The 26,813-nt window shown below is 36.9% G+C and overlaps 1 protein-coding gene across 2 annotated transcripts; it reads right to left on the reverse strand.

Moving 5' to 3' along the window:
- Positions 1 to 646: 646 nt before the first annotated feature.
- ca12 (carbonic anhydrase XII) lies at positions 647 to 26,660 on the reverse strand. 2 transcript variants are annotated; one of them, XM_073831874.1, is made up of 11 exons: positions 26,492 to 26,660; positions 25,170 to 25,190; positions 17,895 to 18,074; positions 14,919 to 15,061; positions 13,591 to 13,686; positions 11,768 to 11,831; positions 11,519 to 11,676; positions 10,330 to 10,456; positions 7,514 to 7,537; positions 5,926 to 6,007; positions 647 to 3,524 (listed from the first exon to the last, which is right to left on the reverse strand). In XM_073831874.1, the coding sequence occupies exons 1-11, from the start codon at positions 26,571 to 26,573 to the stop codon at positions 3,446 to 3,448; spliced, it is 1,056 nt and encodes a 351-aa protein (XP_073687975.1). In that variant the 5' UTR covers positions 26,574 to 26,660; the 3' UTR covers positions 647 to 3,445. The 2 variants fall into 2 exon arrangements, with proteins under 2 accessions (XP_073687975.1, XP_073687974.1); XM_073831873.1 differs by lacking the exons at positions 647 to 3,524; positions 5,926 to 6,007; positions 7,514 to 7,537 and adding an exon at positions 7,866 to 9,698.
- Between the last annotated feature and the right edge of the window lie 153 nt (positions 26,661 to 26,813).

Raw genomic sequence — 26,813 nt, forward strand, 5'->3', positions numbered from 1 at the left:
AGTCTGCCATTCGAACCCAATCAGCCTGACATAATGATCTCCAGCCTTGTGCTCGCCAACATTTGGCCACGACTGTACACACAGAGCTAGAAAAGATGAGCATTTGAGGTTAAGTATATAAATTGTAATTTTTTTTAGAAAATAATCGATCGTTTTGCTAGATAAGACCATTCTTTCCTTCTTTCCAAATGTAGATATCGAAATCTTTTGTAACATTATAGATGTCTTTATCATCACTTTTGACCATTTAAAAGCATCCTTTAACTTTTAAATATTGATAATAATAATATTAATGTTTATTGAACATCAATTCAGCATATTATAATGATTTCTGAAAGATCAGTTCTAAAGACTGGAGTAATGATACTGAAAACGTAGCTTTGATCACAGGAATAAATTACATTTTAAAATAGATTTAAATAGAAAGCAGTTATTTTAAATTGTAAAAATATTTCACAATATTACTGCTTTTGCTGTATTTTTGATCAAATAAATGCAGGATTGGTGAACAGAAGAGACTTATTTAAAAACATTAAAAATCTTTTACACATCAAAAATACTATACAAAAAAAATAAACAACAAAACTAATAAATATTATATAAAATAACACTAAAAAATACTATCATTTGTACTTTGTCAGGTCAATTTAATGACAGCACAAGAAGACATCACAACACAAAGATTCACTACAACAAAATGAAACGAGGAAAATACAATGAAAAATGATACCTCTAAATTCACAGTGATCATCACAAATATGTGCAGTGTACAACTAACCTGCGAAATGAATCAAAATCACATTCAGTTTTCCTTCTATTATCATTTTCCATCAGAGGAGAGTCTATATCAAGAGTGCAAAAGAGGGCTCTTAAATGCAAAGTTCAGTCATAAAACTCTAGATGCCAAATGCCGATAAATTCAAAGTCAATCTTCACATGACACAGTTTCTTTTCGCATCAGCAGCCAATGAGCTTGCTGCTCAACATTCAAATACTGAGCTAGTGTTTGCTGTAACAGTCACAGCGTGCTTCAGAAACCCTCCACTTCCCCAGCTCCACCTGCATTGATCTGCTACAGTTTGACTCATTTATGTTATATATGGGGGTTATTTCATATATGTTATGTTTCCTACTTGCTCATAGCAGCATGTCTGTGGATGTATTGGCAGTAGCAAACCTCTGTACTTGCAGATCTATTCAGCCAAGACTAAAAACATTAAAGGAGTTCACTTCCTGAACAAACATTTACAGATAATGTACTCACCACCTTGTCATCCAAAATGTTCGTGTCTTTCTTTCTTCAGTCGTAAAGAAATTATGTTTTTTGAAGAAAACATGTAGGATTTTTCTCCACATAGTGGACTTCTATGGTGCCCCAAGTTTGAACTTCCAAAATGAAGTTTAAATGCGGCTTCAAACAATCTTCTGCAGCGATGTAGGATGATTTTAAAAATTATTTTAGAAGTTAAGGGAGAAAATAAGATAACTAACTGCCTTGGACCAGAAAAAAAAATTAGTTTAGGGAGAGCAAGACAAGACGAATGTTTGAGGTTGAAAAGTATAAATTGTTTATTTCGCTAGTCCCTTCTTCCTCAGCTGGGGTCGTTTACAACCACATTTGGGATAGTTTGAAGCCGCATTTAAACTGCATTTTGGAAGTTCAAACTCAGGGCACCATAGAAGTCCACTATATAGAGAAAAATCCTGAAATGTTTTAGTCGAAAAACGAACTTTCTAGTCCCTTCTTCCTCAGCTGGGGTTGTTTACAACCACATTTGGGATAGTTTGAAGCCTCATTTAAACTGAATTTTGGAAGTTCAAACTCGGGGCACCATAGAAGTCCACTATATAGAGAAAAATCCTGAAATGTTTTTCTTAAAAAACAAAATTTCTAGTCCCTTCTTCCTCAGCTGGGGTCGTCTACAACCACATTTGGGATAGTTTGAAGCCGCATTTAAACTGCATTTTGGAAGTTCAAACTCGGGGCACCATAGAAGTCCACTATATAGAGAAAAATCCTGAAATGTTTTTCTCAAAAAACTAACTTTCTAGTCCCTTCTTCCTCAGCTGGGGTCATTTACAACCACATTTGGGATTGTTTAAAGCCGCATTAAAACTGCATTTTGGAAGTTCAAACTCAGAGCACCACAGAAGTCCACTATATAGAGAGAAATCCTGAAATGTTTTCCTTAAAAAAACTATTTCCTTACGACTGAAGAAAGAAAGCCATGAACATCTAGGATGACAAGGGGGTGAGTACATTATTTGTACATTTTTGTTCTGGAAGTAAACGTCTCCTTTAACATTGTCAGGTATATTAGAATGCTAAACTCTCAGAGAGTTGTCATGACAGAAGCTTAATCACCAAAGTTCTTTGCTCAGTCATCTTTACCCAGCTTTACCCGAAAAAAAACATCAGCATCGAACAGCATGGAAACTGGTCTTTTGAGCAGAGTCTCTCAACATATTATTTAAATACAGACAGAATTTAGAGTTTCAAGATCAAGTCAAATTATAATCATTGTGCTCATTATTTTGCCATTAGTTCTTATGCCACACAACTCAAACCCCCAGGAAATCAACTTCCTGTGGAGTCGACTCAAATCAAACAGCTAATCAAGATTGTTGCTCACTTTAAAAATGACAGGCAGGTGAAGGTGGATGTTGAAAATCAGAAACGAGGCCTCCGTTCATCAAGCTAATCACTCGAGTCATTATGCATTCTGGGAAAGCCTGAGCATTCCGGTACATTATATTTGTACAAGTTACAGGGTTTGCATGGGCGTTTAGTCTCATGATTACTCAGGCCATAAGAGGTCAAAGGTCAACCTACACGCAAGCTGAAGAACAATAGGCCAGTTCTGTGGCGTGTTCAGTGGGAACCGAGAGAGCGGCTCGGCACGTAGCCTTTCATTACTCTAATCGGTCCAACAGCACAATAGTAAATACAGGGTGGGGACATCATAACTACCCATCTCAGGCCGCCACATATTCACGCTGAACCAGAACGTCCTTGCTGCCTCGGGCAGAAGCTGCTTTTTCCCACCACGTCTGCTTGGCACTGCGCTGAGAGATGTCACATGCCGGTGGACAGCAAAGGATGGCCACCCTGGCAGATTGTTGTATGACCATTCCTGCTTCGCAAAGCACCGGGTTTGATGTCGACTGGTGGGTTATACAAATGAGCTGAATTACATGCTGTATGAAAACGACATATTTTTTTACTCTCCTCTCGTGTCATCATAGGTTTTTCGGGTCCTGTTGGATTAGAATGTGGTTGAAGGAGAACAGACCTCAAATAGTCCAAGTTCTTTGAACATTTTTGATCTAAATATTGCATGCAACCAGATGGTTTCTTAGTGAGCCAAGGACAAAAACGTGAAGGACGGAAAAAACGGATTGACTGCAAGTGTAATTTGCTCAGGTTTCATCATATGTCAAGAGGTTATACTTTGGAGATGTTTTCTTCTTTCTCAGCCAGCTTGTACCCGTTGGTTTTCTCGTTTTGTTCTTCAGTGTTAGATCTAGTGAAAAGAACAGAAAACGGGCAGTTTATTGTGTTAACTTGTGAAACAATAAAACTGGTAAACTTGTATTTCGGTTTGGCCACATTAGCAACATTTCACAGACAAAAAGATTGTCAAGCACAATAACCCCATAATTTACTCATCCTCAAGCAATCCTTGGTGTATTCAACTTTTATTCTTTCAGACGAATATAACCAGAGTTATAAAAAATTCCAAGCTTTATAATGGCAGTGAATGGGTGTTGAGATTGAAGTCCAAAAAAGTGTATCCATCCATCATAAAAAGTACTCCACATGGCTCCGGTGGGTCAATAAAGACCGTCTGAAGTGAACTGATGCGTTTGTGTAAGAAAAATATCCACGTTTAAAACTTTATAGATCATAATCTCTAGCTTCTAGGATGTACCAACTCAAAACACAGGTCCCAAATTAGAAGTACAGAACGCGGATTTAAAAAAAAAAAAAAAATGTCAGAGGATTTCGATATAAGCTAAGAGGAGACTGGTTTTCCTTTAGCTGTAAACAAAACTTTATCTTGTGAGATTAGTATATTTTCACATACGCTAAATTGCCACTCGCTCGTGAACGTGCGAACGACAGTTGGCGGAAACTAGATATTATGGTTTACAAAGTTTAAAAAATTGATTTTTTTTTTTTTTACAAAAAGGCATCGATTCACTTCAGGAGACCTTTATTAACCCCCCAGAGCCGTGTGGAGTACTTTTTATGATAGATGGATGCACTTTATTGCACTTAATCTCAACAGCCATTCACTGCCATTATACAGTTGAAGTCAAAAGTTTAAAAACACCTTGCGGAATCTGCAAAATGTTAATTATTTTACCAAAAGGCATCATACAAAATGCATGTTACTTTTTATTTAGTACTGACCTGAAGATTTTTCACGTAAAAGACATTTACATATAGTCCACAAGAGAAAATAATAGTTGAATTTATAAAAATGACCCCGCTCAAGTTTACATACACTTGATTCTTAATACTGTGTTGTTACCTGAATGATCCACAGCTGTGTTTTTTTTTTTTTTCATTTATTGATAAAAATCCTTCAAGTTTCACAAATTATTTGTTTTTGTTTTTTTAGCATTTTTGTGTATTTAAACCCTTTCCAACAATGACTGTATGATTTTGAGATTCATCCTTTGACACTGAGGAACTCATATAAAACTATTACAGAAGGTTCCAACGCTCACTGATGCTTCGGAAGGAAACAAGATGCATTAAGAGCTGGGGGGTGTAAACTTTTGAACAGAATGAGGATGTGTAAATTTTTCTTATTTTGCCAAATATCATTTTTTCATTTAGTACTGCCCTTCAGAAGCTTTTCATGTGAAATATCTTATTTAGGTCATTGCTAAATAAAAAAATATTCATTTTGTATGATCCATCTTATTTTGGTAAAATAATTACAATTTTGCAGATTCTGCAAGGTGTACGAAAACGTTTGACTTTAACATTAAAGACATTTTTTTATATAACTCCGACTATTCATTTGAAAGTTATATACGCCTAGGATGGCTTGAGGGTGAGTAAATTGTGGGGTAATTTTAATTTCTGGGTGAAACTATGCCTTTAACAGAAATAATTTTCGAACCAATCAGCTTTCTCTTAGTCAGCGTGACCAACTTTAACAAAAATACATTTTCACTGGGCAATTTTTCTCCTCACCTCAAAATCCTGATCATGCAGATTCCATTAATTTCCAGAGCAATGGTAAATGTGATCGCACCTTTAGCTTAATGAAGAATACTTATAAATGAATACATCTGTCAGATCATGTACTTTGTTAAAACAAACACCTTTTGTCTTCCTACTGAAGATGACTTATCCAACTGGTATGTGCCTGAAGCTCCCTATTGTAGCGTTGTCCTTACTACCTTTCTAGACCTTGAGCGTGGTAGTTGCGCTGCTGTCTATGCAGGGTCAGAAAGCTCTCGGATTTTATCAAAAATACGGGGACAACAGTAATTAATGACAGAATTTTTATTTTTGGTTGAACTAACCCTTCAAAGTATGCGGTACACAGACAAGTTCATTGTCTTCGCGCAAAATACACTCTTTGGTGCAGTCACATTAGCTAAACTTTGGCCAAATTCAAAGCAAATTGCATGACTAATATACATGACATATTTTGAAAATTTTGGGTCAAAAAGTCTATTGTAAGCAGTGTAGCAATATATGAAGCACAGTCAGTTTGAAACCAAGCAGCTTTCTTTTGGTCAATACGGCGAAACTGAGTGACCTGTTGAGAAATCTGCATGGGGAAATCTTTTGTCCTAAAGTGAAATTCATGATCGCACTGATTCCTATTAAAATGACTCCATTTTGACCGTAATGTGACCACATCTTTATTTCATATTTGGGTAAAATTTAACACTTACCTTTTTCTCAAAAGACACCAAACTAGTGTAATGATGAGTAGCAGTCCTAGCATGGAGGCCACTATTATTGTTGCTAGAACACCTGAAAGGAGAATTAACCTCATAGTTAACCGTATGTTTAATTATTTTAACTGTTGATTTAATGCAACTCGCCTTATATGTGAAGTCAAAGTCAAGAATCTGCAAAATCTGCAAAATTTTAATTATTTTACCAAAATAAGAGGGATCATACAAAATGCATGTCATAGTTTAGTTCTTAATACTGTGTTGTTACCTGAATGATCCACAGCTGTGTTTTTTGTTTAGTGATAGTTGTTCATGAGTCCCTTATTTGTCCTGAACAGTGAAACTGCCTGCTGTTCTTCAGAAAAATCCTTCAAGTCCCACAAATTATGTGGTTTCTCAGCAATTTTGTGTATTTAAACCCTTTCCAGCAATTACTATGATTTTGAGATCCATCTTTCCACATTGAGCACAACTGAGGGACTCATATGCAACTATTACAGAAGGTTCAAACACTCACCGATGCTCCAGAAGGAAACATGATGCATTAAGAGCCAGGGGTGTAAACTTTTGAACAGAATGAAGATGTGTGCATTTTACTTATTTTGCCTAAATTTCATTTTTTTTCATTTAGTACTGCCCTTCAGAAGCTACAGAAGATACTTACATGTTCACCAAATGACAAAATAAGTTAAATTTACCTTGATCTTAAAATGTTAAAAGTTTTCACCCCCAGCTCTTAAGAATCAATCGTTTGTAAACTTTTGAACAGGGTCAGTTTTATAAATTCAACTATTATTTTCTCTTGTGGACTATATGTAAATGTCTTGTATGTGAAAATTGTTATTCAGGTCAGTACTAAGTAAAAATAACATGCATTTTGTATGTTCCCTCTTATTTTGGTAAAATAATAAACATTTTGCAGATTCTGCAAGGTGTATGTAAACTTTTGACTTCAACTGTATGTTTGGTAAGACTTTACAAAGCTTATAAAATATAAAGTAATTTTGTGCATCAAATAAACGTCAGTGCCATTAAAGATTCAGATTTCATGCTGACTCAACAAAAGTTAAAAATACATTGTATCTCTTCAAATAAGCCTAGATTAGCTTTGGTTAGCAGTTCTCAATATGATTAGCAGTCATGTTACACAACTGACATAATGCACAAAAATACACAAATGTGGCTAGGATTACACAAGTAGTGACAAAACCCAGTGGTGTCAAATGAGACACGCATGCACACGTATAGGGCGCAGTGGTTTAAAGTAAAGATATCTGTCAGGGACCGCAGCACTACAATTAGAACTGAACCATAGATACGTCAACGATAAGGTCCTAAAGTCATGCTAAGTGCACAAACATGCCCTCTCCATATGTTCAGTCTTATGTCAACAGCAATTACGTTGTGGCCAAAGACAGCGGTGACGCAACACTGCAGCTACACGTCACCGCATGGCCGCCAGCTCATCGCCTTGTGTGAGTGTCATAACATAAGACGTCACGTCTGTTAGCCAGGGGTGAGGAAGCGTCTGACATCACAAACACACACGCATGCACAAACTGTTCGTTTTACTAAAACGTACCCCAGTTCATCCAAGTCAAGTCTCCTTAGAGGAAAGAAAAGAAAAGTTTTGTGAATTTTAACAGTGTTTGTTCATACAATGAAAGTCAATGGGGTCCAAAACAACATTGAACCCCATTGGCTTTCATCGTCAGGACAAAAAAAAAGTGTCTTCTGTGCTCAGTAGAAGAAATAAAGCCAAACAGGTATAAATGATGACAGAATTTTTGGATAAGATCAGAAAATTTACTAATACAAGCTTCAAAGATTCTGATACACTCAGTATAAATACAACTGCGTGACCCTGGACCACAAAACCAATAGTCAATGCTGAATAAATAAGCTTTATATCGATGTATGGTTTGCTAGGATAGGACAATAATTGGCAGAGATACAACTATTTGAAAATCTGGAATCTGAGGGTGCAAAAAATAAAAATATCAAGAAAATCGCCTTTAAAGTTGTGCAAATGAAGTTCTTAGCAATACATATTACTAATCAAAAGTTAAGTTGTGATATATGTACAGTAGGACATTTACAAAATATCTTCATGAAACATGTTAACTTAATGTCCTAATGATTTTTGGCATAAAAGAAAAATCGATAATTTTGACCCATACAATGTATTTTTGGCTATTGCTACAAATATACCCGTACTACTAAAGACTGGTTTTGTGGTCCAGGGTAACATATAAACATGCGACATTGTACTTGTATAATATTCAGACATCACTTCTGAACACCATTTAGAATATTAACAGGGACATGTTTGACTTTACAAGTGGAAAAAGTGATACATTTTTAATTAACATTATGCTTTTATTTTTACAATCCATGATCTAGACATTTCACAAAGAATGATCCAGACCAAAATCTGAGTCAGTGTACAAAAAAAGGTTACACTGTCTGCTTCTCTCTGGTCTCAGATCACACCCAAAGAAAAAACAGTAGCACACAGTGTTTGAGAATGTGAGAATGTTAAAATACTTCAAGTGCTGATTTCGTCCCTTTGTCCCTTTTAATTTGCACTTGACTCATTTCAACCACAGAATACAATTACTGCAGCATACACTTCATTTTTTCCCAATAAAATGTAAAAATATGCCCTCAACATTATGGTCTTCTGTCTTTTTGTGCATTGCATATCATAATTAAGATTGTTTCAGCCTTATTCTCCCACAGAAACCTCGCTAATGCTTAAAACAGACTAGCGTTTAGTCTAGACTAATCATCGCATAGTTAATCTGAATCTTGAAAGCTGGAAATTTTGTGGTCCTGTCATTGGAAAGTAACTATAACTTTTCATAACCAGCGGCGTAACATATCACAAACATTATTTGCTCATCAACTCATCTACTGCAAAAGCAAAACTAGTTTGAGACAAAGACCGAGTCTCAGAGGGGTACCATCAAACTAAATAAATATTATTCAACCGACATGCTAGCCTTAGGACCAGAGTTGACTATGTGAATATTGTTCGTGACAGCGAACTGCAGAAATGTACGCCCTCGGGGAGGTTCACGGCCCTCACTGGGTCTAATCTTCCCATTCGACACGTTGAGGTCTGTGGTAAGTCAAGGCAGAGTTGAAGTCCTTCGGGAGAGTGGCTTGAGGAAGCCCTATGGTGGTTTTCATGTTTGGGTTTCTATGCTGGTTGATTTGCCTCCTCATCTTCTTCAGCATGGCTTCAGCTAGAGATTGTTCGAGCTCGGTGGCTTCGTCCCGAGATCTTCCTTGTATGAGTTTTCTTATGGTCTGAAGGTCAAGATCGGACCGGCAGTGCAAGTAACTCCTGAGGTTCAACTCTGGGAAGACGACTTCTTTCAGAGCGTCGACCATCAGACCCGTTGCGTGGTATCTCTCGAGCTGGTGCATGACATTCTCCTCTAAGGATACAAAGCACATCCCTTTATCCGTATCAATTGCTCCCATGTACCATGGCGTTGCCATGTTCTTCCCAGCGGAAGAGGAGTAGCCAGGGTTGCTTGGCACCTTGTTCTTGGACCAATGCTGTTTCTGAGTTGCTTGGCTCCAGTGTCCCTTCTTGTTCTTCCTCAGTTTCTTATCCTTTCCCGGTTTGGAGCTCAAATTTGGCAGAAGCTGGTGGAGTCCCTCGTCAGCCAAGTCTGCAAGGTCACCCACCAGAAGCTTCTTGATGACTTGCTTCCTCTGAAAGGGGGACGCCGCTGAAAGAATACCATGCAGTCCTGCACCAGACACAATGTAGAGAGGTGTTCAAGCTTAGCACTGCATTGGAGGACTGCTAGGGATAAACCTTACTAGTGCAGGGGCTGGAAAGGAAAACAAAGGACCGACCTTTCTTCTCCATAATTCAGCTTCTTAGGAAACATTGCCATGCAGTAAAGAACGCAGAAAGCGGTAGACTGGGATATCGATGGATTGTGCCTTCATGCAAAGATGTTAGCAGATCACAAGCCTCCGGTAATGACAGCAAAGCCAGAGTTCTCTCATAGCAACAAAATGCCTGACATTTAGAAGTAAACTCTGTGGTGCACCAACTCTAAAACCAGGTTTAGAGGGAAAGATTTATGTCAGCTGAAGCATCTAATTTAAAACCCAGCATTTGTTTCGAAGGAGCTTGCAGTAGCGAAGGTCTTTCATTGAGGAAAAAAGGTAACAGTGCATAAACGGAGGCCTTGCGCAGATGTTGAAAGAGAGACAAAGCCATCTTAAAAGCTCATATTTCTATCAATTCTTTGATAGGAAACCATGGCACTTTTTTCAAGCATTGCAGCAGATATTTTAGCACTTTTAGCCTTTCATTAGGGTTCCAGGCCATATCATACACAATCAAATTGCAATCTAAATTCTACTTACCATCCTTGAAGGAAACCAGTACCACTCTGTTATCTGCGAGTTGTGGTTTCCGGTAATTTCCGTGAAGCGGCACGGTAGCAGACTCCTGGGCATATGAGGCGTACAGAGCTGTGGCCAATGACAAAAACTGTAAAGGCACAACAGCAACATTACTACACACAATAAGGACAGCTGAGACTATTGTCTTAGAGTTACAAGTCACACAAAAAGTCAAGGTTTAGCTAGTTAGCTGTATTTTAGATGTACTACATCTATTGACAATCATTCATAAGTAGCTGTGCATTCTGTCGAAAAAATTTATTTTTAAAAGTATATAACATGAACGACTGACATAACATGGACTATTTTAACAATGTTCTGACGACCTTTCTGGATCTTGAACGTGTCAGCTGTGTTGCTGTCTATGCAGGCTCTCAGATTTTATAAAAAATATCTTAATTTATGTTCCGAAGATGAACAAAGGTCTTACAGGTTTGGAGCATCATGAGGGTGAGTTTGGGTGAATTATCCTTTGGGTAAACTAACAGTCTGACTTGATTTCTTCTAAACCACCTTTTCTTGAAAGAAAAGCATCAAGATGTGTTTCCATTACAAATTTGCACAAAACATTTGTAATGTTTTATTAATGTCGAAAAAAAAATCTGTTTGACGATGTTGATGGTGTTTCCATTAAATGATTCCATTAGCCGATGCTATGCGACTGTTATGTAATTTTTTTCATCTTGCAATAAGGTTTACGTATGTCGTGCTTCTGGGTGCTTCTAAAACTGAAACGCGCTGTGGCGTGCCTGGTATAAACACAAGCATTGACTAGAGTGGCCACGATGAGCTTTGCAGACTTGTGCAGTGTATATAAGGGATTATCCAAGGATGGCAAGGAAAGCCCCTTATTCAAGCACTGTCTAGTCAATGCTTGTGTAAGCAGTCACATGTGAGGTTATAGTACATTAAAGAATGATCATGTGACTTTTGCATATGCAAGGTGACCAGTAAATGTGAAAAAGCCATTTCCATTGCAGTTTTGTGAAATATTCCTTTTCTGAATTTCCTGAAAAAACACCTTGTGCAAGTGTAAAACCTTTTAGCGATATATGGGGGATTTTACGAAATTGGCGTGTTTCCATTGGGCGTATTTCCAATTAACGCAATTTGAAGGGAAATGAAAACGCAGCTACTGTTGACAAAGTACCTGTTTTCGTGAAATGGTAACTGGTCTCCTGAACACGGTCCATAGCACACTGGGATAGCAGGGCGGTGTGGTCAGAGAACCATCGTAGCGGTAATACTCATCCATACGGGCTGGTAGGAGTGTACGGATGTTAAATGCTGGAACCTGTATTTTCTGATCTGTCAGTTCACAGGTTAGCAAAAGGAGAATGTAAGCATAGTTGTGCACATCCCAATCACAGATATTTGAAACTACATGAAAGTGACGTACCTCTGTACTTTATCCCATTCATGAATTTGAAGAATCTGTCAAAAGCAGGGTTGAACTCTCCAATCTAAATGATATAAAACACTGCCTGATTAGAAAATAAAAGTCACATCAACAAATTTCCCCAGCATAACTCTTAAGTATTTACTATAAGAACTTATTACAGGGACAATCACCCTAAAGTATCGGGAGTTAAAGGGTTACCCTTACGAAAAAGTTCATATACTTTCAGTCTACTTTTTATGTACTTCTCAGAAATATATTTAAAATGACATTTAAGTATACTTGACTTATACTTTGGAAAAAGTCTAAATATACTTGAGCTATATGCTGTGAGAATCCGTGTTTTCATTGTTATACACTACGGGCGCTATTGCACATCTTCTGTACAGAATTTTCAAAACACAAGCGAAGAAGAAACTGAAACAACAGATGCTTCCACATGTAATCTAACACATGTCTACATATGTAGATATATAGATATATAGTAAAACTGTATCTTTATGGAATAAAATGTCAGCCCATGAAGAGGTAATAATGACTGTCAAGCTTTGAGGTGTTGATCGACTCCATCTATGTTTTGATTATCATGAATAGTCTTATTTGTTTAGCTTTTTTGTTCAAAATGTTGTTTATTTATTTACTTATTTTTATGAAACTTACCCACATTCGAGTGTTCATAAAGAAAAGAATGCATGAAGCTAGAATAAAATGTTTTTCTTTACAAGCAGATACTCTGTTCTTTTTGTTGATGTTTTGTATGATCAGATATGCATATAACAAAATATATACAAATCAATACAGAAATAGGGACATAGTATACTTAAAGCATGATGTAAAGTTCACTTAAAGAAAATGTACGAGTATACTTGCAGTATAAAACTACTAAACTAGTAGTTTACGAAGACTATACTTCAAAGTATACTAAAAATGCATAAAATATTTAATTAATAAAATATTAACATATAAGTTTACTTTTAGTAGACTTGCAGTACAAACTAAAAACATAGACATAAACTAGTTGTGTACTCAAAGTTTACTACTGTTATACTTAAAGTATACCTAAAAGGATACCTTTATATACTAGAAAGTGTGCCGATTTAGTCCCAAGGAGTACTGAAATAGTACACTTAAAAGTATACTACAAGTACACTGATATTTGTATACTTACTACATAAAGTATACTTAAGTAAAGTTCAAGTATATTTTTAAGTATACATAATAAAATAAATTTGAAGTATACTTCTTTTTGGTAAGAGCAGTTCACCCAAACATGCAATTTCTGTCATCAATTACTCACCCTGATGTCGTTCCAAACACGTATGACCTTCGTTCATCTTCGGAACACAAATTAAGATACTCAGCTCCAACTCACACCTGCTTGACGTTTCTAGTAATCCTGAAGATCTAGATTAGCTGGATCAGGTGTGTTTGATTAGGGTTGGAGCAAAAATGTGCAGAGCTGTGGCCCTCCAGCTGTGGGCCCTTCCACGTTCAAGGTCCAGAAAGGTACCAAGAACCTAGACCTTGAACACGGAAGGACCCTTGCTGTCTATGAAGGATCAGAAAGCTTACAGATTTCATCAAAAGTATCTTATTTTAAGTTCTGAAGATGAACAAAGGTCTTACGGATTTGGAACGACATGAGGGTAAGTAATTAGTGACAAAATAAATTTTTTTGGGGTGAACTATCCCTTCAAATGCCCGACAGTGATGGCTCATTACTCAGTTCTTGCGGGAATCAAGCCAGCACCCTTCCGAGCATCAACCCCAAGCCTTAACCACTGCACCACCATCAATCTCAGTGGTTTGAGGTTTGGACTCACCTCAATGAAAACTCCCAGCACAGCCAGTCCATCATGCTTGTCCACTGCCATTGAGATGTTGGGGTATTTGTCAGAATTGAAGTGCACTATGTGCATCTGGATACACCAGAAAAGGGTAAATCAATCAATAAATCTATTATCTATCAGGGGTGTTTCCTCTGAGGAGGCAAGGGAGGCAGTCTCTTCTCAAACAAATTCATAGTACAAAAATAAAACACTGCCAATATTACAAAATGTAACATTCAAAAGCGTACAAATCACTTGTTTTTCTAAAGAAACATTGTCCAACAGGTAAAATTAAATGTATCCTCCCCTGAGCCCACTGAGTTTTAACAGACCCCCTAAAGCATGCGGTGGGTTTGGTGGGGGGTAATTGAGAATGAATGGGGGAAGGTCATGTGAGGGTGGGCAATGCCTCCACGTGATATGACTGATTGGATATGACTGTTTATGATCAGCTGCGATTGATTTGTGTGATAAATCCCCCCAAAAATCTGACTGAATAAAGAATATAACAGTGTTAATGGGAAAAGTTAGTAAACTCACGATTGAGATTTAACCACTTTGTTACGTCAAAATAAGACTTGAAATGGCATGAAAACATGATCTGTGGGAGTTTTTAGTGAGTAATCAGCTTGCTAAAATTTAAAGTAAATCTCTGTTTCTGTGACCAGTGTTTACCGAGCTTTGATGACTGATGATCTGGAAAATTCAGCAATAGTTAAAAGTTAACTATAAAAAGAATATCTGAACATAAGTTCGCAAATATATAAAATATATTGTTTAAGAATGTGTCGAGACTTAGCAAAGCTCATAACCCCCAAAAAACCTTTGCAGTGGAATATTCATATATTGCAAAGGCATTTGTTGACACCTTTGGACATGCTGTTTGATTGGGTAAAGAATTTTAGAAGTAAGTCATATTCTGGCAATGTCTTTTCAGGTCAATTTATAGTATGTGCCTTCTGGCCTGTGAAATGAGAAGCAACAGGCCAATATAAAAGGGCAGAGGTCTGAGCTACAGAGCCACAATGACTATAAGTCCTATCTTTGGAAACACATTTATGTGTGTTCAAGGAACACAAACTGTGCAGATAATTTCCATGTCCTAAAGTGATAAACAGAGAAGCAGTGATTACTATTTGAAGCACCTCTATACATGTTACCAAACATTGCATCATGCACTGGTGAGTCCTGACTTCAGGCTTCTTTTTAAATCCTCTTTAATGCGCTTATGCAATCAAAAGCAGTTTGATCATGCACTAAAGGTGTTCACAGTAATGGACGAGGACTCATGTTTGGGGTCTGCGTGTACATATTTACTTTACCTCTCCAGCAAACCGTTTGCCATTAACAGTGTGTTCTGATCCAGTCAGCAGATTGGAAGAGCCCCAGTGGAAGTGGAGCTGAGCTGCTGAATATTGGTGAGGGAGGCTGGAGATGTACATGTGAGATGGCAGAGATAACTGCACTGTGGGTACAAACGAAAGAAATCATACATTTCATCAAGGTATGGCCACATGCAAGGCAAAAAAGGTCCATTGTAGTGAATACATCAAATTTGGTTGGAAAAACTTGTTTTGCAATGTCAAAAGACACCATCCATAACTATGTTCCTTCTTTTAATATAAAATCTTAAAGGACCAATCATAAAGAAGAGGGCATATGTGTTTTCAAAAAATAGAATTTTTGCAATTTGTAACGTAGCTATCCTTCAATGTAAACAGTCTGCAAAGTTGTTAATCAAAAACGTGCATTATACATAAAGATATTGTCTCTTAAAAGAAAGAGTCGACTTAGAATCGCCTTAATGAGTCATTGTATATGACCTGCTCTTTAAAAGATTAGTTCACTTCCAGAATAAAATTTCCTGAGCATTTACTTGCCCTCATGTCATCCAGGATGTTCATGTCTTTCTTTCTTCAGTCGAAAGGAAATTAAGGTTTTTGAGGAAAACTTTCTAGGATTTTTCTCCATATAGTGGATTTCAATGGGGATAAACAGGTTGAAGGTCCAAATTGTAGTTTCAATGCAGCTTCAAAGGGCTCTACATGATCCCAGTTGAGAAATAAAGAATCTTATCTAGTGAAATGATCAGTCATTTTCTAAAAAAAAAAAATTGATATCGTTTTGCACTAGTCCGACTTTACACATTACGTAGTCACGTTGAAAAGGTCACACATGACGTAGCCAAAAGTAACGCCCAGTGTTTACAAAAGGAAAGTGCAAAGAAAGTCAAAACCCTTTACAAAAAAAAGGCCAAAAAACGATGTTGGACGATTTTGGAACACAAGAGTTTTTCGCCCTACCCTACCTTTTTAAACAGAATAGCTAGTGCAAAACGAGCATTTGTGGTTAAAACTGTGTACTTTTTTTTTTTTTTTTTTTAGAAAATGGCCAATCGTTTCACTTGATTATTCCCTCATTTCTCAGCTGGGATCGTGTAGAGCCCTTTGAAGCTGCATTGAAACTGCAATTTGGACCTTCAACCCGTTGGCCACCACTATATGGAGAAAAAGCCTGGAATGTTTTCCTCAAAAACTTTTTTTTTTTCGATTCAAGAAAGAAAGACATGATATTTATGTTTTTTTTATCAAGTTTTCCATTTACTGTACAAAGCTTTTCTCCAAGGTTTCACCAAAACCCCAAACACAGTGGTACACTGTTTGGAAACTTCATCAGTATTCATCCTCGTGGCAAAAGCTCTGTGGCACCAATCCACACTTACTGTAGTTAACCATATATTTACATCTCTTTCTGACCAGTCATAGTTCTTTGCAGTGAGAGTGAATAATAAAAGAGTGTCTTAAATAAACAATCCCAGTCAGAATTGGTGGATTGAAGGACTGAAGAACTTCAGTCTGTTTAAAGCACTTTCAACCAAAAATATTACAGAAAATAACCATTACCTAGAAAAACGTAACTTTTTGAGGAAAACATTGTAGGATTTCTCTCCATATAGTGGATTTCAATGGGGATAAACAGATTGAAGGTACAAATTGTAGTTTCAATGCAGCTTCAAAGGGCTCTACATGATCCCAGTTGAGAAATAAAGAGTCTTATCTAGTGAAATGATCGGTCATTTTCTAAAAAAAATTTATATAGTTTTGCACTAGTCTGACTTTACACATTACGTAGTCACGTTGAAAAGGTCACACATGACGTAGCCAAAAGTAATGGCCAGTGTTTACAAAAGGAAAGTGCAAAGAAAGTCAAAACCCTTTACAAAAAAAAAGGCCAAAAAACGATGTTGGACGATTTTGGAACACAAGAGTTTTTCGCCCTACCCTAACTTTTTAAACAGAATAGCTAGTGCAAAACGAGCATTTGTGGTTAAAAACTATATACATTATTTTTTTTTAAAAATTGCGAATCCTTTCGCTAAATGAGACCCTTATTCCTCAGCTGGGATCGTGTAGAGCCCTTTGAAGCTGCATTGAAACTGCAATTTGGACCTTCAACCCGTTGCCCACTACTAAAGTCCACTATATTGAGAAAAATACTGGAATGTTTTTCTTCAAAAACCTTAATTTCTTTTCCATTCAAAAAAGAAAGACATGCTATTTATGGTTTTTGTATTAAGTTTTCCATTTACTGTACAAATTCTGCAAGCTTTTCAACTAATAATCCTGCCTAAATTTTCCAAACTGAGTCTGAAATGGCTCCAAAACCCCAAACACAGTTGTACACTGTTTGGAAACTTCATCAGTATTCATCCTCGTGGCAAAAGCTCTGTGGCACCAATCCACACTTATTGTAGTTAACCATATATTTACATCTCTTTCTGACCAGTCATGGCTCTTTGCAGTGAGAGTGAATAATAAAAGAGTGTCTTAAGTAAACAATCCCAGTCAGAATTGGTGGATTGAAGAACTCCAGCCTGTTTAAAGCACTTTTAACCAAAAATATCACCGAAAATACCCATTACCTAGAAAATTAGCATCTGTGATGTTGTTTAAGACGTTACCTCGAATCACAACTTTATTTTCCAGACTAAAATACAAACAGGTTTGTTTTATCATAATAAGTGGGTGATTACGGGAAATTGCTATGGCAGACATGCAAAATAGATCCTCCTATCATTTTCTCCACGCTGCCCTAGAAATTAAGCTAGAGAAGAAAGACTGTTTTACCTTTATGTGTGACGCACTGTCTCATTAGATTAACAACCACAAATCCTTTAATCCATTGTAGTGTATGTTTTCGCTCAGACGTTACAATATGAAATTGAATATCTAGAAATGTAAGCGTCACATTTAAAAAAATGACAGTAGCTATTTGTCGTCTTTAAAAACAAAACCAACCAGAGTGTCCGTTGTTGCTGAGAGTGAGCTGCTCATTGCTCGACAGGTTGTAGTTTTGGACTTGGATGGGCGGCAGGTTTGGATCGTATCTCAACAGCTGTGTTTGCAAGTCGATGGGCGACTGGAACGCTCCTCCGCAAAATGGGTAGCTGCTAGACCAGTTGTGTTCTCCGTCAGGTCCTGAATACAAAAGCCAAACAAACTTGTGGTTAACGAAGTGAGCGTTTCTTATCTGGCTGTGTGCGTTTGAACATTTGATGTGGCCAGAATTGGACTGCATTAAGGCTAAGGCTAAGGTCAGCGGTCACAGAACACTGCCTTACAAAATGAATGCCCTTACATGAATACCACACCCAACAATAAAAGATAATGTTTTGTTGCTTTGGGGCTTCAAAGTCATTCCAACACAGCATTTCCAGTGCATTATAGAGAAGAGAATAGAGAAAAGGTAATTTTTTTAAATAATATGAGGAAATAATAATTACGAGGCTTTTAAAATACAATTATGATTGTTTTCTGGTACTGAAACGGTGGCAGTAAAAGTGGTTTGTTGTTGCTGTGGGCTTAAAGTGTCATATTAAGGGCTTATGTGTTCTTTGTCAATGATGGTCATGGTTTTGTGGGCAGCTTTTGTTTTCTGGACTGCTGCAATTGTTTCTTTTAGTTGCTTAACATGTTCCTCCCTTGCGGTCGTAATTACTCACTGCTCAGTTCATTTCTAATCTGGACTAGGCTTTCCATCATAGTCACATCAGATGCCTGTGGCCGGCCCTAAGAGGTTCATAACCCTAAATCATAACTGTTGTTTAGTCATAATGAGCTGACCTCTACAGTAAAACATCTGCAGCTTTCTGGTCTGGATGTGCTGGACATTAACACACTGAACTTTTGGAAGCTGAAGTCATGGAGCTATTTGGAACAAAAGCCTTAAGCTAAAATAACCCGTAGTGGTGTTGACCTTAAATTGAATTATACTATGGGGCCGTTGAATGCTTGAATCTGATTGGCTGACGAACGTTCTAAAGGTGTGCATTATTTTCACGAAAACGCACGGTGAATGTAGTTCCAGGCAGCTCTTGACCGCAGTACATGACATGTCTATAGCACTTCAGCACATGATTTCAGTTATTTCAAAGGTCCTTACAGCCTAAAACAGCTAGATAACCAAAACCCACAATGACACTGGCCAAACTAATAAATACAGTAAACAATAGGATAAAAACAACAGATTATTTCCATGTTTTTGACACAAAATGTGCATTATTATTTTTTAAGAATTCAATGGCCCATCATCAATTATTCCTTACATAAGTTACTTATTAAATTAAATACAAATCTAAATTATTATTTAAATAGTAGAATAATAAAGTTGAATGTTTTATCTGATTAAATTGCATAAATTCGAAATAAAATAAATTTGCTAATTAAAATGCTTATCACGTTAAGAACGTGCTAGCAACATGTTAATCTAGCTAAAAATATGTTAACACAAAGGTAATCATGTTAAAACAAGCTAGCAACATGTTACTCTAGCTAAAAATATGTTAACACAAAGGTAATCATGTTAAAACAAGCTAGCAACATGCTATAAGTCAGAAGATGTTAGCAACATGGTAACCATGCTAGAAGCATATGCTAATCATTTTAAAAACATATTGCCAATATGCAAATCATGCTAGCAACATGTTAATCATGCTGAAACATGCTAGCAACAGACTAACAACCTGCTAATCATGCTATAAACATTCTAGCATGCTAGCAACATGTTAATAATGTTTAAACATGGTAACAACGGGTTAATAATGTTAAAAAACATGTTAACAACAAGATAACCATGGTAAAACATGCTAGCAACAAGCTAATCATGTTAAAAACATGTTAGCAACAAGATAACCATGGTAAAACATGCTAGCAATAAGCTAACATGCTAATCGTGTTAAAAACATGGTGGCAACAGGCTAATCATGCTAAAAAAACATGCTAGCAAAAAGGTAATAATACTAGAAACAAACTAACAACATTTTAATCATACCAGAAACAAGCTGGCAAAATGGTAATCATGCTAAAACATTAGCACAAAAGTAATCATGTTAAAACAAGCTAGCAAAATGATAATCATGCTAACAACATGCTAATCATGTAAGAAATATGCTAACAAGATGCTAGCAACATGCTATCAAAATCTATTTAAATTTTCAAACTTCAAGCTTTTACAACTGCTTTAAACTTTCAGGCTAAGCTTTTGTCGACCCTGCCTAGGCTAGTTGGCTGGTCTTAGCTGGTTTAAGCTGGAAGTAGCTGGTTTTAGCTGGTTTCCCAGCCTGGCCAGGCTGGTCAGGTTGATTTTAGCTGGAGGTTTCTCAGCCTGACTAACTAAGACCAGCCTGACCAGAAAAGTGGCCAAAACCCCTCTAAAACCAGCCTGCTGTCCAGCTAAAACCAGGCTGGTTGACCAGCTAAAACCGGTCAACCAGCCTAGGGTGGTTTTACCTGGTTTTTTTTCACCAGGGAAGCCAACTTCAAAGTTAGTTCACAAACTTATCTAGCTCATAATTGCAGTCCAAATCCTGAGTCCAAGTATCCCAACAAAAAAACAGCATGCTGGTTTTGTTGCATGGATTTTGGTTTGAGCTGGTTTATGCTGGTCCTCAACTGGTCATGGGCTGTTTAAGCTGGTCCCTAGCTGTTCATGTGCTGGTCCTAAGCAACTAGCTCCTGCTCAGGCCCAGCTTAGGATCAGCACATGACCAGCTTAAACCAGCTCAAACCAGCATTACTCAATCAAATCAAATCGTCCTAGGTTTCTATATATTCTCTATGATATTCTTTCTTCAACAACCCGCATGTTTGAAGTATCATTCATGTCTGTCTGGGATAAATTATGCTAAAATAATAATCTCAGCTAACTTTTGAGCATTGGTGCATCTGTTCTCATCTTAGACCTCAGGCAAAGATGTGTTTGGTGTCATTATGTCCCTGTACATGATTGAAAACGGCCTTGACTCAGCGGAATTAATTCAGACCCAGAATGTCAAGAGCTCTCAGTGTTAGCCGGCACAAAGGACAACACTCATCTGAGCTCTTTCTGATGGGCACGATAACATCTACACAACAGCACAAGCACTGCAGTGTTTCTCGTTGAGCTATTCATCATGGTATTTCAAACAGTGGTCAGCTGGACACTCAATTGTCACATTGTCAGCATCTCAAAATGTTTTTTTATAATATACTGTACGTTAACATTTCAATAAGGCAAATTCCCATCGACTTGCATTTTGGGCCACTTGGTGACTGAGTACTGGAAAATTCAAAGATCTAGTTTTAGTAGCAACTAAACTTAGTAATTTGTTTAATGAGGGTGGTTGGTTTCATAATCACATCGTCTAAAATTTTAAGTCTACAAGCCTAAATACAGCACATTACAAGATCTGTCTTTGTAGGCATTGTAAATTTGCACACAGAAGTGAAAATTATTCACAAGTTTAACTGAAGGGATAGAAGGGATCCAGCTTGTAAATTGCAATGTGCCACACACAAAGACATAATAATATTATGCATTGTTCTTTCCTAAGTATAGGGAGCTATGAAATTTAACAGCTGAGCAATTAGACAAACACATCTCTTCCCAAAATAAAGCTATTATAACAGCTCAGTTTTGCAGTTGAGGTCTTGAGTCGCCTTATATCTTAGTTCAAACCACCCTTAATATAAATCAAAACAAGACATGTAATGTAAGTGTGCAATTCAATTCTGTGTTACTCAATGAATCTGCAATAATTCAACAAGGTCTTCTTGCAACGCCAGTGAGAACACGTGAGTGACAGTGGCATGAGGATAGAGCTGGGTGACCAAGCAAACAGGAATGACATGAGAGCCGTGAGAGCCAATAGGGGTCAAAATTAGGTCATCTTTGCACCACGAGATCCTATTTTCCAAGAGCAACATGTTCTTTGATACCTCCTTCATGGTTGCCAAAGGGTCTCCATGTGCACAGTGGTATGGCACACTGGGATTGTTAGAGATAAGGGTTAAAAAGCCTGCCCAGGAATAGTCTCGACTCACGAGTAAGGTATCCAGAACCCTGTTTGGTTCCCTAGGTGGAGGCAATAGAGCAGAACACTGCGACAGCGGCCGTGATTAAGCATGTTTATTCTAAAGCTCTTCAGTGTGTAAAGAGCACGTTTTGCTGGTCTCTGTAACAGATGACTGGGTGACCTTTCCTACTGAGGTGAAAACGACTTCATCTGGTCATAAGAGAAGGTTTACGATTCTTGCATTTGACTGGACATAAACAGCATGCTTTATACATTTTAGTAGTGCTATCAAAAGTAGTGTGTTATTTAGCGCAGGGGCAGGGCTAGGGTTGGCCACCCCACTTACAACTGCTGCTTCTGTCTTGTTTTTCTTGACAAGAAGTGCGTTTATTTAGTCGTGGAATGTCTTTACGACCACATCAATCAGGAAACGTTTTAGTCGCACGGTCTAACTTCTTTTCAACGGCAGGCGCTAGTCAAATGAGTGCGTAAACGGTACAGGTGACATCAATTGCACGTACAACTATAGCGGCGTGCACTGTAGCATGTATTATTTCATATTAAAGCGCGAATGAAACTATGAGCATGAATGTCAGATCCATGTCACGTTCAACAGGGCAGGTCTTAAAGTAATAGCAGTCAAATAAGCTAATAACCCATCTGCTGTAATGTCTCGTTTTTCTTGACAAGAAGTGCGTTTATTTAGTCGTGGAATGTCTTTACGACCACATCAATCAGGAAACGTTTTAGTCGCACGCTCTAACTTCTTTTCAACGGCAGGCGCTAGTCAAATGAGTGCGTAACCGGTACAGGTGACATCAATTGCACGCACAAATATAGTGGTGCGCACTGTAGCATGTATTATTTGTGACCCTGGACCACAAAACCAGTCTTAAGTCGCTGGGGTATATTTGTAGCAATAGTCAAAAATACATTGTATGGGTCAAAATTATTGATTTTTCTTTTATGCCAAAAATCATTAGGAAATTAAGTAAAGATCATGTTCCATGAATATTTTTTGTAAAATTCCTACTGTAAACCTATCCAAATGTAATTTTTGATTAGTAATATGCATTGTTAAGAACTTAATTTGGACAACTTTAAAGGTGATTTTCTCAGTATTTAGATTTTTTGCACCCTTAGATTCCAGATTTTCAAATAGATGTATCTCGGCCAAATATTGTCCAATCCTAACAAACCATATATCAATAGAAAGCTTATTTATTGAGCTCTCATATGATGTATATATCTCAGTTTTGTAAAATTTAACCTTATGACTGGTTTTGTGGTCCAGGGTCACATTTCATATTAAACTATGAGCATGAGTGTCAGATCCGTCACGTTCAACAGGGCAGGTCTTAGAGTAATAGCAGTCAAATACGCTAATAACCTAGCTGCTGTGATGTCTGTTAATCAAAGAGCAAAAGAAAAAAAAGAGGAGATCAATAACTTTTGTAGCTTTAAGGATTCTTTTGTATTTCATTTAGTATTTGATATTTTACTTTATTTAAATTTATGTATATTTCCTACTTGCTGAGGGGCACAGGTAAATAATGGGTTAATGTGAAAATTGTTTAAAGATTGTTTTAAGAGTTAAATTAGAAGTTGTTATTTTTTAAAGTCTAATAAATGTTACAATTGATAGCTCTCGATCAGGCCTATACTGTAATGTTAAATGGCTAATTTAACGTTAGGTGGGATTAATCGCAATTAATCGTGATTCATTTCAGAAAAATGTGTAATGTTTTTTTAATCGATTGACGGCACTAACTTTTAGTCAAATTTTGATTTCAATGAGCATTTCTCAATAGTGAAAATAACATAAGATTTGGTTCGATTGATTTCAGACTGTCAGTTTGAGTTGTTTGTTTGAATGAATCATTGAAATGATTCAATGATTCAAATACAAAATGATTCAATAATTCCTTTTATTCATCAAATCAGCACTGTTCACAGAAGTCTGTGTGGCATTTTTAATATATTCAAATGTTTTGTATATTTAAAAGTTTAGGGTGGGTTAGATTTTTTTAAAGAGATTAAAACTTTTATTAAGCAAGGACGTGGTGAACTGATCAAAAATGAATGAAAATGAAAGAATAATTCATCTAATTTGACTCATTTGAAATCTAAAACATGCTTCAAAAAAGCTTTTCTCAAAAATATTAAGCAGTACAACTGTTTTAAACATTAAAAATAAGGAGAAATGTTGCTTGAGCAGCAAATAAACAGACTGATTTCTAAAGGATCATGTGACACTGAAGACTGGGGTAATGATGCTGACAATTCAGCTTTGAATCACAGAAATAAATTATATTTGAAAAAATAATGAAATTGTAATAATATTTCACAATATTACTGTTTTTACTGTATTTTTTTAACATATAAATGCAGCCTTGAGGATGAGAGACCTAATTTAGTTATTTAATTGCTGTTTATTGCTGTGCATACCTATATACTGATAAACTGATAATCTATCTATATACAGTTGAGGTCAAAAGTTTACATACACCTTGCAGAATGTGCAAAATGTTCATTATTTTACCTAAATAATAGGGATCATACAAAATGCATGTTATGTTTTATTTAGTACTTCTTTTTTGTTGTTGTTTATTGATAGCCGTTCATGAGTCCTGAACAGTTAAACTGTCTGCTTTTCTTCAGAAAAATCCTTCAGGTCCCACAAATTCTTTGGTTATTCAGCGTCTTTGTGTATTTTAACCCTTTCCAACAATGACTTTATGATTTTGAGATCCATCTTTTCACACCGAGGACAACTGAGGGACTCATATGCATCTATTACAGAAGGTTCAAACGCTCACTGATGCTCCAGAAGGAAACACGATGCATTAAGAACCAGGGGGTGAAAACTTTTGAACAGAATGAATGTGTGTACATTTTTCTTATTTTGCCTAAATATCATTTTTTTTTTTTCATTTAGCACTGCCTTTCAGAAGCTACAGAAGATACTTATGTAATTCCCAGAAGAAAATAAGTTAAATCTACCCTGATCCTCAAATTTAAAAAGTTCTCACCCCCTAACTTATAATGCATTGTGTTTCCTTCCTTCCTTCTGGTCAGTACTAAATTTGGTCAAATAATTTCCATTTTGCAGATTCTGCAAGGTGTATGCAAACTTTTGACCTCAACTGTCTTGCCATTGTTATATTTCTCATATTAAACATGTTTAATTTCAACAATGGTTAATTGAAGTTAAAACTAATAAAATAAAGTGTCTACTTACCATTATATTCCCACTTTGCCCCTGAAAAAGAAACAGAAACAAATATTAAATGTTTTTAAGGTTCTAAACGAACCACACAATCTAGTCATAAATCAGTCAGATAATGCATTCCACTGCAGCTGGACTCCATTCTGGCTGCAACCTGCTGCTCTGGTCACTGCTAGCTACTCTCAGTCAATCTGACTGACAGGCTAAGCCAGGCCAAGCTGGTCTTTCCCAGAGATTTCTGGCTGACAATAAGATTCCCCCGGAGCATGCATAATGCATCACTGAATGCTAAAGAAATGCTAAAGAGCAAGCCATTGGAAATCTAATGATTAAAGTTTATAAGAGTCATTTAAATTTAATAACAGATGCTGACTTAGAGTTTATAATAAAACGCATTTTTGCGCAGCTATTTTTAATGGAAAACCACCATGCGTTAACTGTACAGTAATGGAAATTTTTCCCAAATGACACAGGAAATTATGATATTTTCTCAATATGAGACTTAGAGTCCAAACAGGAAGCCGCAAAAATGTACAGAGCAATTTGGTCATCGCATTAATTCACTAAAGTTAATCTACCTTGCTATAGCAGGACCACAGGTTTTTCCTGAACTGACCCTTTGGGGAAGATCTACAGACAAGATATTAACAGTGCAGTTAAGTCGGCACCTGAGCGCTAATTTGGCGTGACAAATGTTTCACCTGTGGCTGTCAATACACTGAGGTCATTCGAGGTCATCTGTCAGATCGAGATCGGCACACACAGCCTTGCTAATTCCAAGCATTTTGGGGTTCTGCAAATTCATAATTACACATTATGATTTTAAATGCTCTTACTTTACTCCCAAGGTTGTTCATTTATGGAAACAGCTTTCACCCACTCATTATGTTAACAACTTAAATGAACTTCCAGGAATCTATATTTGATGTTCAATTTTCTTCTAAATTACAACTTCTACACCAATATGAGACCATATTGTCCATTTAAAGTGATGCTAAATGTTGCAAGTTTTACTGAGCACTTTAAAAACATTCACACGTCCAGAAATGTGTTTCAGAGAATGAAAAGAAATACAACTAAATGTTACATATTTCTGCAGTTTAATATGCAGATATCACATCTATACTCCATTATTCACCAACAAAAGCTGTAAACTAAGGTACCACATAACCTCATAATGTTTAACATATCATTAATAATTCACATTTTTCTTTATAATTTCATATGTAGGCTACACATGTTGTAAGGACCTGTTAAAGTGATTGATATGTTATCATGTTTCTGACCAATTAACGAAAGTTAGGCTATTCTAACGTAAGTTCTCCAAGACTTACCTGAGGACGCGAAGGGACACGCGATGAAGATGATGAATGTAAATGCAAGTGTCATTGCAGAAAAGTACCGGCTGCTTCTCATGTGCCCTCAGTAGTCGACTCAGAAGAGAAAAACGTTGACATAACTATCGGAACGGTCTCTTATACCAAGCGTTCGCGAGTTAAACAAACTGACGTCACGGCGATGACAGAGCAGCGCCTCAGAGTATCTGTCGCTCGTTTACAGTGAGTGACTTCATACAAATCTGCGGCTGTGCCTCCAGCTACAGTAGTGTGCTGCCTATCCAGACAGCGTTTTGGCCATCAGAGGAGCACAGCTTTG

Source organism: Garra rufa, chromosome 25 (genome assembly GCF_049309525.1).
Source record: "Garra rufa chromosome 25, GarRuf1.0, whole genome shotgun sequence".
NCBI classification, from domain to species: domain Eukaryota; kingdom Metazoa; phylum Chordata; class Actinopteri; order Cypriniformes; family Cyprinidae; genus Garra; species Garra rufa.

Coding starts and splice junctions, on each gene's coding strand:
- ca12 (XM_073831873.1), bottom strand. CDS start 26,573: ATGAGAAGCAGCCGGTACTTTTCTGCAATGACACTTGCATTTACATTC. Junction 11,832..13,590: donor TGCTGGGAGTTTTCATTGAG/GTGAGTCCAAAC, acceptor TATATCATTTAG/ATTGGAGAGTTCAACCCTGC. Junction 9,699..10,329: donor ACTGGTTTCCTTCAAGGATG/GTAAGTAGAATT, acceptor TGTCTGGTGCAG/GACTGCATGGTATTCTTTCA.